The sequence below is a fragment of the Salpingoeca rosetta genome (assembly GCF_000188695.1).
Source record: "Salpingoeca rosetta unplaced genomic scaffold supercont1.8, whole genome shotgun sequence".
NCBI lineage: Eukaryota > Choanoflagellata > Craspedida > Salpingoecidae > Salpingoeca > Salpingoeca rosetta.
This window is the reverse complement of record NW_004754926.1, coordinates 347,523-357,522: the sequence shown is the minus strand read 5'-3', so window position 1 is coordinate 357,522 and position 10,000 is coordinate 347,523. Positions and strand designations below refer to the sequence as shown.

At 55.2% G+C, this 10,000-nt stretch overlaps 3 protein-coding genes across 3 annotated transcripts in view; 2 read left to right on the top strand and 1 right to left on the bottom strand.

Moving 5' to 3' along the window:
• The window catches only part of PTSG_03537 (uncharacterized protein), a 7,860-nt gene extending 2,449 nt beyond the window's left edge, over positions 1-5,411 (top strand). Inside the window, exons 8-23 of the mRNA XM_004995212.1 lie at positions 1-94; positions 259-460; positions 754-879; positions 1,097-1,184; positions 1,421-1,514; positions 1,710-1,796; positions 2,010-2,084; positions 2,293-2,344; positions 2,562-2,688; positions 2,923-3,313; positions 3,612-3,666; positions 3,943-3,998; positions 4,188-4,421; positions 4,596-4,744; positions 4,903-4,977; positions 5,158-5,411. The exon at positions 1-94 is cut by the window's left edge and continues 4 nt beyond it. Coding sequence (XP_004995269.1) covers positions 1-94; positions 259-460; positions 754-879; positions 1,097-1,184; positions 1,421-1,514; positions 1,710-1,796; positions 2,010-2,084; positions 2,293-2,344; positions 2,562-2,688; positions 2,923-3,313; positions 3,612-3,666; positions 3,943-3,998; positions 4,188-4,421; positions 4,596-4,744; positions 4,903-4,977; positions 5,158-5,275 — 2,023 coding nt within the window. The 3' untranslated portion in view covers positions 5,276-5,411. The remainder of the gene's footprint in view (positions 95-258; positions 461-753; positions 880-1,096; positions 1,185-1,420; positions 1,515-1,709; positions 1,797-2,009; positions 2,085-2,292; positions 2,345-2,561; positions 2,689-2,922; positions 3,314-3,611; positions 3,667-3,942; positions 3,999-4,187; positions 4,422-4,595; positions 4,745-4,902; positions 4,978-5,157) is intronic.
• Positions 5,412-5,532: 121 nt separating this feature from the next.
• On the top strand, positions 5,533-8,147 carry PTSG_03536 (uncharacterized protein). Its single transcript, XM_004995211.1, has one exon. It carries the CDS (start codon positions 5,894-5,896, stop codon positions 8,099-8,101), a length of 2,208 nt encoding a protein of 735 aa, XP_004995268.1. The 5' UTR covers positions 5,533-5,893; the 3' UTR covers positions 8,102-8,147.
• A 164-nt stretch (positions 8,148-8,311) lies between these two features.
• PTSG_03535 (uncharacterized protein) overlaps positions 8,312-10,000 on the bottom strand; it is a 1,881-nt gene continuing 192 nt past the window's right edge. Inside the window, exons 1-5 of the mRNA XM_004995210.1 lie at positions 9,982-10,000; positions 9,526-9,686; positions 9,272-9,379; positions 8,910-9,029; positions 8,312-8,722 (exon numbers count right to left, since the gene is read on the bottom strand). The exon at positions 9,982-10,000 is cut by the window's right edge and continues 192 nt beyond it. Coding sequence (XP_004995267.1) covers positions 8,596-8,722; positions 8,910-9,029; positions 9,272-9,379; positions 9,526-9,686; positions 9,982-10,000 — 535 coding nt within the window. The 3' untranslated portion in view covers positions 8,312-8,595. The remainder of the gene's footprint in view (positions 8,723-8,909; positions 9,030-9,271; positions 9,380-9,525; positions 9,687-9,981) is intronic.

The following is a 10,000-nucleotide window of genomic DNA, read 5'->3' as shown; positions in this document are numbered from 1 at the left end:
CAATCTGATGAAGTCCCTCGCTGTTGTTCTTGCGAAAAGCGTTCTGCTTCCCATCCTCATCGCGCTCTTCCTCTCCCTCCTCAACCAGCGCATGGTATGCACGCCCGTCTGCTGCTGTGATGAAACGCGTGTTGACTGCCTACCTTGTCTCGCATTCATGTCGCTACCGTCTGCATTCCGCCACCACCATCATCATCATCATCATCATCATCATCATCATCATCATCATCATCATCACCATCATCATCGTCACGGCAGATCTCGTTGCCTGAGCGGCCAGATGATGATGACGATACAGTCATGTTCACAACAGACACAGCCAACTATTTCAGTGGGGCTGCTGGTGATGACGATGATGATCATGGCAGCATGAAGGACAAGTACTTTCTCAACTTGTTTGGCTTCATCTACGGCACGTTTCCTTCTGCTCCAGGAGCACTTCCCTTCGCCCAGCAATACGGTGAGCACACATCATGTCACACAGCGCTGCTGCTGTTATTGCTGCTTTGTGCGTGCGTTTGTGCGTGTGTGTGTGTGTGTGTCTGTCTGTCTGCCTGTGTGTCTGTCTGTCTGTCTGTGTGTGTCTGTGTGTCTGCGTCAATGTGTGTTTGCCGTCCGTCTCCATCTTTGACCTGTGTCTGTACTTGTGTCTGTGTGAGCGCTATGCACCGAATTATGCTGTCCGCGTGCTCATACCCCACAAACCTCTCCCCCGCCCCCTCATCGATCATCTTCACCCCCGCACGGCCGCAGGCGTTGACATCGACCTGGCTGCCTCCGTGGTGGTCGTTGGCACCGTCATTGCTGCCCCGCTCATGTTCATCTCAGCAAAAATGGCAACTATCACCGTGACAAACGCCAAAGTTGCAAGCCTGCAAGGTGTGTGTGTGTGTGTGTGTGTGTGTGTGTGTGTGTGTGTGTGTGTGTGTGTGTGTGTGTGTTCGATGAATGCCTGTCTTGGCGTGCTTGGTTGCGCGTGTTGTGGTGTCTTTCTTATGCTGTGTGTTAGTCGTGTGCTGCTTCGTTTCTGACCCACCCGTGCCGGTCAACTTCCCTCTATCATCCCACCCCCATGCCGTGGGCTTTGCTCGCATAGACTTGGTGAGCGACGCAGGCATCAACCTCAGCACCGCATCCATTGTTGCCGCCGTTCTCTTCATCGCCCTTTACGCCGCAAACAACAAGTCTGTGCCGTGTCATTGAAACAGATGCATTCGAACCCTGCACTGGTCGTTGTCTCTCCTTCCTGCTCACGCTGCGGTGTGGCATGCACCCATGTTGTTTGTTCGCTTGCTTGCTTGCTTGCTTGCTTGCTTGCTTGCTTGCTTGCTTGCTTGCTTGCTTGCTTGCTTGCTTGTTTGTTGGCACGTGGTGCTCTGCATTGCGTTCCGTATTGCTCGTGGCGTCATCTCTGCTCCAGGTTCTCCCGCACCATCGACCGCCTGTATGTGTTGTTTGCCGTGCTGTGTGTTGGCCTCGGCATCACCGCCAACACGTGCACCATCGACAGCCCTGTGAGTCTCTTCGCACATGTGGGGAGGGAGAGGGTGTTCATGTGCTGCTTGCCTTTGCGGCTGTGTGTGTGCGTGTGTGTGAGTGTATGTGCCCGCCTAAGTCTCGCACACACTCGTCAGTCTCGTGCTGGGGAGAGCATGATGTTGTTGCTGACTGACATGATGCAATTGCGCACCAACCTGCTGCTTGGGTAGACGCTTGGATCCGACCTCCGCTTTTCCGCTTCTTGGTTCTTCATCTTCGCAACGCGCATCACCGCCATTGTCATTGGCTTTCACCTTGTAAGCGCCAGTGCGAATGTATGTCTGTGTACATGTTTGCACATGCATGTGTTCAGGCGTGCGTGCTTGTACCCATATGTATGCACATGCAGTTGCTTGGTCTCCTTGTGCCTTGTGCTCGTCACCCCCGGGTTCTTTGTCGTTGTCCTGCAATGCTCAAGCCCACGTGTACCCTACAATGCGTTGTGTATCCACTTGCCCCCTGCCTCTCAGCTGGCGCTGGCTAAGAACTCTGTTCGCTTCCGCCTTCGTGCGTGCTCCTCAACCACGACCATTGGCATCAGCGTTGTAAGATCTCAAACTGCCAACTCGCACTTGTCCACGCACCACATGTGATGTTTTCATTACGACGCCCACTGTACCATCTTCCCATGCGCACACACGCACACACGCGCGCACACACACACGCGCGCGCACTCTCTTTCCCTCTCGCAGACGCACGCAAACACAAACCTTTCACTCACACCCTCGCTGTATGCGTGCCCGCATGCTGCAGTGCTTACCACTTTTATTGGTTGGCTTGGTCTTTCTCATCGAACCAACCATTTGTACGTCTGGCTGTGCGTGCCGTTGATCTGCATCAGCCTTGATACCATCGCAGCACCCACGTGCTGTGCCGTGTGATGCCTGTGGTGCATTGCATTTAACTGCTCACTCAATCCTGGCCTGACTGATTCGTTTGTGCACACGTTTGCGTGTGTGTGTGTGTGTGTGTGTGTGTGTGTGTGTGTGTGTGTGTGTGTGTGTGCGTGTGTGTCATGACAGCACCGGGAAAAGGCATCACCTGCAGTTTGCTTGCAGGCACTGCATCGTTTTACACCGCCCTGACGATCCTGTGCCTATGCACGCTGTCGCTGGTCTATATCATCCTTTCGCTCGGGCGGCATCGAAGGTGCGACACGACAGCGACGATGTGCACAAAGCTTGAACCAGGGCTTTCCTCATGCGGGCTCACGGCTTCACCGTGGGTGCCACTCTGTTCATCGCCCTGGACTTTTGCATGTCCGGTCGCACATACACAAACATACATTCTCACACACATACACACACGCACACACACACACGCACGTTCACACAAACATGCACACACACGCATGCAACACAATGCCGCACACATGCACAACAGCCGTTCGGCGCGATCATTGCCCCCACCAACACCGACAACGACGACGAGACGCATGACGTGTGAGAGGGGACACTCCTGTGGCGCGCACAACGCCGCCAGTGGTATGCAACACGGTGCGTGCGCCAACTGCTGCCAGTGTCCAGACACATCAGCAGGGACTGAAGCGCAAGTCGTGATCACAGTGAACGGTGTTCCGCTCGATGACACGAACGGCGGACAGCCCAGCACCTCGAGACGTGCGCACACCCATCGCCACAGCAGCGACAGTGGTGGGACAGGAGATGACGAAACACAACCACTGCTGCTGGGCCAACGCACAAGATCATCCATCAACGCCACGGGAGACAGCGGCGGCACCAATTTTGCCGTTTCACAAACATCTGAGAGTGACGTGCGTGGCTTGTATTCGCGCGCCTGTTGTGTGTACAGATAACCCGGACATCTGTCTGTTTTGTGTCTTTGTGTGTGTCTTTGTGTGTGTGTCTTTGTGTGTGTGTGTATGTGTGTGTGTGTCTGTGTGTCTGTGTCTGTGTGTCTGTGTGTCTGTGTGTGTTCTTGACGTTTGAGGTTGGGCTTGAGTGCTATGTCGAGCTGATGTGTTGTCCTCACGCTGCTGCTGCTGCTGTTGCTGCTGCTGTTGCTGCTGCTGTTGCTGCGGGTAACAAATTGCCCACCCCTTGTCGACACAGGTTGCACCTGCGTCACCAATGGGCTTGCGCCATCTTGCTGTTCTCAGCTACTGGGGTAAGAGCGCGGCTGTGTGTTGCTCCTCCACACCTCCTGTGCGACGGTGCTTGCGAGGACAACATACGAGCTAATGCTCATTTGTGATTGGTGTGTGACGCGTCATGAGCTCACCAATTACTTGGTGGCTAACCCCCCCCCCTCCCCTCGGCCGCTGTCCTTGTGTGTGTGTGTGTGTGTGTGTGTGTGTGTGTGTGTGTGTGTGTGTGTGTGTGTGTGTGTGTGTGTGTGTGTGTGTGTGTGTGTTGTGTTGTGTTCAACTGTTTCGCACTGCAGCCTTGTCATCCCTACTTGGCATGTGCTCCTGCTTGTGGGTGCTGACCAACGGCAGGGTGCGTTGTGATGTGTGGTATGTTCATCTTTGCGTGTATGGATGTGCGTGCTTTTCCATGGTGAACCTGTGCATGCCTGATCATGCTTGTGATGCCTCCGTGTGCTCCCGCGCGCGCCATCATTCCACGGTTATGACATCTGCAATTTGCCTTGTTGTGCCCACACTTGCATACACATGGACATGGCAGACATCTGGCATCTACTTTGAGGTGCTGTTTCTCGATTACGCACTGCTCAACGCACAGGGCGTGGTTCTCTTCCTTGCGCTGGGAACACGTGGTGACCTGCTTGCCGTCATTGGACGCGTGTACAACCGCATCGAAGCACGCGTGCGCTCTGTCATCTACGGCACAGAGGAGGTCGCAGTCCTGGATACGGACCAGGCCCTGAACGATGTGCTCGACGTCCGGGGCATGCGCCAGGTGTGTGTCTCTGTGTATGTGTGTGTGTGTCTATGTGGCACGCGTTTGTGAATGTGCAAGTTTGCTTGCTTGTGTGTGTGTGTGTGTGTGTGTTTGTGTGTGTGTGTGTGTGTGTGTGTGTGTGTGCGTTGGTTGTTTCACTAACATGTGTTGTGGCATGTGCGGCAACCATAGGCGCTGGCTGCGACCCGGGATGAGCTCATTGGGACGAGGACACACCGACTACGCAAGTACAACGGTGTTCTGGTGGGATCGGAACTTGTCACCCATCTCTGTGACACAAAGATCGCATCCTCCAAACAACACGCTAGCCGCATTGGAAGGTGTGTGCATCTGCTGACGTGGTGATAATGACCGTGCGTGTTTGGGGGGGGGGGAAGAATATGACTCTCTGTGTATCCCTGTCTCTTCCGTGTCGTCACAATATCACCAACATCTTCCCCTCCTCCCCCCCCCCTTCTGTTTCACGTTGCTTGCATAGGGCACTGGTTGCCCACGGTGTGCTGAGCCATGTGACGCAGGAACATCACTTCCATGACGCACACTACTTCTACCGGTACGAAGGCATGCACTGCAGCGAGGCATCGTGCACGCCCTCCATCTCTTTTGGCTCTGCCGGTGTGTGGAGAACCAACCTTCTTCTAATCATTGACGTCTGCCTGTTGAACATTGCACTGACGCATCGCACCAACCACAAACATTGATTGACACGTGATGTGACACCAACACCAAACAGGTGGAACGAGGAGGACAACTCTGGCCGTGCTTCGATTGCCGCTTCGTCAGCATCAACGCCAATCCCCCCACACATGACGGCCGACGACTGGAAATCCGTGCACTCTGCCCTTGTTTGATGGCGTGACGTTATGACGTGTTGGGGTCTCATATCACACAACAACATGTGACCACTGCAACCATATCCTCGTCGTACAGTTCCTTGCGTTAGGTTCTCATTGTCGTTACCTGTTTACATTGCACATTTCCCACCCAAAGTACGTAAATGTTAGCGTCGCGAACGTAAGGCCGAGGACGTCATGAGCAGTCATTTTGGGAAGAATGCCGTGCAAGTATGCAAGCCTCGCTCAAGTTTGCGTGCTTCTCGCGTTGGGCCTTGATAGGTGCGATTTCATGCTGCACGTCCTCGCCGACCTGCCACACACAGGCCTGTTCAAGGCGTTGAGAGTGCAGCAGCACTCGAGGTAGCGAGGCAACGAGGAAGGGGGACAACAGGAGGTCTGGTGTGTGAAGGCGACAGCAGCATGCTGCGCATTTCAATCAGCGTGCACTCGACTGCAGCGTGAGTGCATGTGAGCCAGACCACAGCACAACAGCAAGCACAACAGCAGCACCACAGCACGCTGCTTTCACAACCCCACTACCCTGCTCACCAGGCCAGACCACAGCCGCTCCCTTTGTGCGCAGCAAGGACTCTTTTCATAGTCATCCATCAGACCTCTTCTTCTCTTGGAACGATGCCCTCACCAGGACCTCGCATCTTCATTTCATTCCAGTCAATTGAGGGTGCACGGGAGGCAGTTGCACTTCGACAGAGACTGCAAGCGCACGGTATCGACCATGTGGCCTTAAGCCCAGCCACCCGCAACGATGCGCGTGTTGCAGACCTGACCCAGGACCACATTCGCAACGCCGACCTCATCGTGGTCCTGGGCACGAAGCTGTACGGCAAGCGCACCGCAGAGCTGTTCAGCATGCACGACGAGCTGAGCTTCATCATTAAGGAGCAGAAGCGGGTGCTGCTGATCCACATGTGCCACAACTTCAAGTACATTAGCACTCAGAACCTGCTCACGCGCTCTCAGCACCACTCTGGTATCTGGTTCCCCCAGTACCAGTATGCCACGCTCCGCGCGTGCGCGTCGATGACAGCACTGTCGTCTTCAACAACAAGCGTCTCAGCATTCTCATCCTCGTCCTCCGTGTCCACCTTGACCCTGTGGAAGCCTGAGCCGCCAGAGGCAGTCATCTGCAGCATCTTGCATCTCGTCAGCGGTGCATCCAGTCGCGTCCACGATGTGGCAGTGCACGTGTCGAGAACGAGGAGCGGAGAGCAGTCCCCAGCCCCATCCACTCCACACCGACACAGCCAGGCTGCAACGCATGGGCATGAGTGTGAGGTCGGAAGCGCGACTGCCTCTTCTCAACTCACACGGTACTCAGAGTCGATGGGTTATTGGAACCCAGGAGCCACACTCACCCCAACCACAGCCAGGGCCACAGCCAGAGCGTCAACAAGGAGGAGATTGCCGAAGTACAGCGACAGCAGCAGCCGCTCCAGCTGTGATGACATCAGCAGCAAAGAGCGGGGCACTGGTGGTGGTGATACAGGGGTCTGTGATGGAAGGGGTGGCGTGAAAAACACAGTGGATGAAGCTGGTGTGAATGGTGGTGATGGCGATGACAGCACGGGTAGTCAGGGTGAAGGGTTGCGGGCTGCGCAGCAATGCCTTCGCTCCATCCTGTGCGACCCACCTGCTGTGTATGCTAAGCGGGCGGAAGCGCTGACAACAGCGCTGACAGGTATCGTTGCCTGCATGATTGAGAGCCCCAGCACCATCGTCAATGCCCTGGCTGCGGATGTACATGCGACCAACACCATCATCGACGCCGCTCACATGCATGCGGGCGATTACGAAGCCCAGAGGCTCGTCTGCTGCATCATTGAGCGCGTCGTTCGAAGACACACATCTCAATCCAGGCAGCGAGCGCACACACGCACAACCAAAGCCCCGACCGTAGCTGTTGGTGACGTGTCTAACAACAACAGCAGCATTACCAATAGCGTGTCTGACAACAACGACAACAGTAACAACACCAACAGCGAGGACGCCGCTGGCAGTGACCCAGGCAATGGCTGGGTGGAGGTGCGGCAAGTGCTTCTGCGCAAAGTTCCTGCGCTGATGCTGATGGTAATGTGGCATCATCAAGGAGACGAGTGTATCCAGACATGTGGGTGTGGGGTGCTGAATATGCTGGTGCGTGATGCTGACGGTGACCGTGACGACGACAACGATGACAGCAGTTGCGATGGCTCAATCGTGCTCAACCACATGGTGGCAAAGGGCGGCTATGCAGCCATCATCACGGCAATGCACACGCACTCGAGCGTGCCAGCCATTCAACGGGCTGGGTGCAAAGTGCTGGCCAAGCTCATGCGTCGGTGTGCCAGCACTGTGTCCAGCGTGGTTGATCTGGGCGGGGTTGAGGTGATGACAGAGGCATTGCAGCAGCACAAGGACAACGCCAGCATCGCGCGTGCTGCCTGCCACTGCATCAGCACTCTTCTCAAGCGTATCCTAGGTTGCATTCGTGGCAAGAGCACAAGTACCACCAGCGACAGCAGCAGTGGCGGTGCTGTGGGTGCGGGCAAAACGGCAGCTGCAGCACGCACCACCGCAATTGTTTGTGACTGGAGTGGTGATGTAGCTAGCGCTGCAATTGCCACAGCGCTCCACCACCAGCGCAGCAGAAGTGTGCACGTTGCCTCACTGTCTGTGTTCACCACCCTCGTACCCATCATGCAACAGCAGCAACAACAGCGACAAGACTGGCAATGTGTCCGCACCACAGCCGCCAAGCTGGCCACCGAGGCCATTCACCGTTTCCGGGATGATGCTCCAATCCTCAACCTTGCCCGCACGCTGCTGGCATCTCTCAAGTAGCACGTGATGTGATGTGTTGTGTGTGTTGTGTGTGTGTGTGTGTGCATGTGTGTGCATATGTGTGTGTGTGTGCATGCGTGTGTGGCGTTGTGCATGTGTGTGTGTGTGTGTGTGTGTGTGTGTGTGTGTGTGTGCGTGGCGTTGTTTGTTGATGCACCCGTGTGACTTCTTGTTGATGCACCCGTGTGACTTCTTGTGTGTTTTGGATTAGGCTCAAGGTTGCATGTATTGAATGACCAACCAGTGGCGCGTGACTTCGTTATGATTGAACAGTTCAAATAAGGGGAGTTGGCAAGCAAGCAAAGGCGTGACGGAGAGGGGCGAGGCAGGCCATATGGCATGTAACACAAGCAAGTAGAGAGACAGATGGAGCCAAAGAGAGAGTGTGTGTATGTGTGTGCGCGCTTGTGCGTGCGTGCACGTAGGTATGTATGTTAGTGTGTATGGCAGACAAGGGCATGACGCAAACGCGCGAACCACAAGCTGCTGAATGGCTAAGCTGTGTCCTCTGCCTCGCCAGTGATCATGGGATCGCTGGAGATATTGTCCCACGCGTGGATGAGCGGCTTGTTCTTCTCCAGGAGTGGCAGCGCTGCCTCCAGCCGAGCAGGATGCTCCGCCCTGCACGGTGATGTGGACATCTCGCGCATGCGTGAGTTGGTGTGTGTGTGTGTGCAGGTGTGTGTGTGTGCATGTGTGTGTGTGTGCGGTTGGAGGAAGTCTTCGAAGTGTACGCAGTGAACCGCAGTTGTCAAACACTTCATACACACACGCACGCGCGCGCGCACACGCACTGAGCGCAACGCACAGAGAGTAGATGCTTTCGATGGTGTATTCGAAACTGGCTGGATCTTCCACGGCAGGGATGCGCGGACCGGTGATGCCAAACTGCTTCAGCGACGGGCGGTGCAAGCGGCCACTGCGCGACCTGTGGCGAACGCGTGAGGGCAGGGGTGTGGCGTGTGCGTGAGTGTGTGAGTGAGTGTGTGAGTGAGTGAGTGTGGTTGTGTATGTGTGTGTGAGTGTGTGTGTGTGAGTGTGTGTGAGTGTGGTGTGTATGTGTGTATATGTGTGTGTGTGTGGTGAGTGTGTGTGTGAGTGTGTGTGTGTGGTTGCTCATCGCGGTGTACTACGCCATACAATGCATGCAACACCACTCTCTTCCCTGACCTGTCAACTTCCAGCGTCTTTGGTCCAATGCCATGAGCCAGTTGCCACCTTGGCTTTTCTTCCGGCTTCTTGCCATTGATGAACAGCGGCGGCAAGCGCTCAGCCTCCCTGCAGTTGTAAGTGCATGTACGTGCGGACGTGAAGGACCGGAGGTTAGACCTGCTGGTGTGAATCAAATAGGTGTTCAGCCATCATGGAACAAGAGGGTCGCAGCAAGGCGTCAACTCGCATGAGTGGAGTGCATGCGTGCTTACACTTCAGAGTCGGGCGCGTAGGAATAGAGCTTGCAGAGGGATAGGTGGCATTCCTCGTCCTTGCTGCCGAGCCAATCCTGATACGCGCAATGGGCCACAATCTCCGTACATGTGGGGCACCGCAAGAACCGGTGCAAAGGGTGCGACGCTTCACGTTGAATCTGTGCATGTGTGTGTGCATGTGTGTGTGTATGTGTATGTGTACGTGTGTGTGTATGTGTGTGTGTGTGTGTGTATGGGAGGATGTGGAGGAGAGTGAGATGGAGCACGGAGGGAAGTGGGCGTGCAGTTCTCCCACACGCGAGCCTCGCAGCGCATTCACACACACGCACACACACATACACACACGCATACACACACACACAACACACAACACACACACACACGCACACACACATACATACACATACACACGCATACACACGCATACACACACATACACACATACACACACACCTTTTCCAAGAGGTCTTCA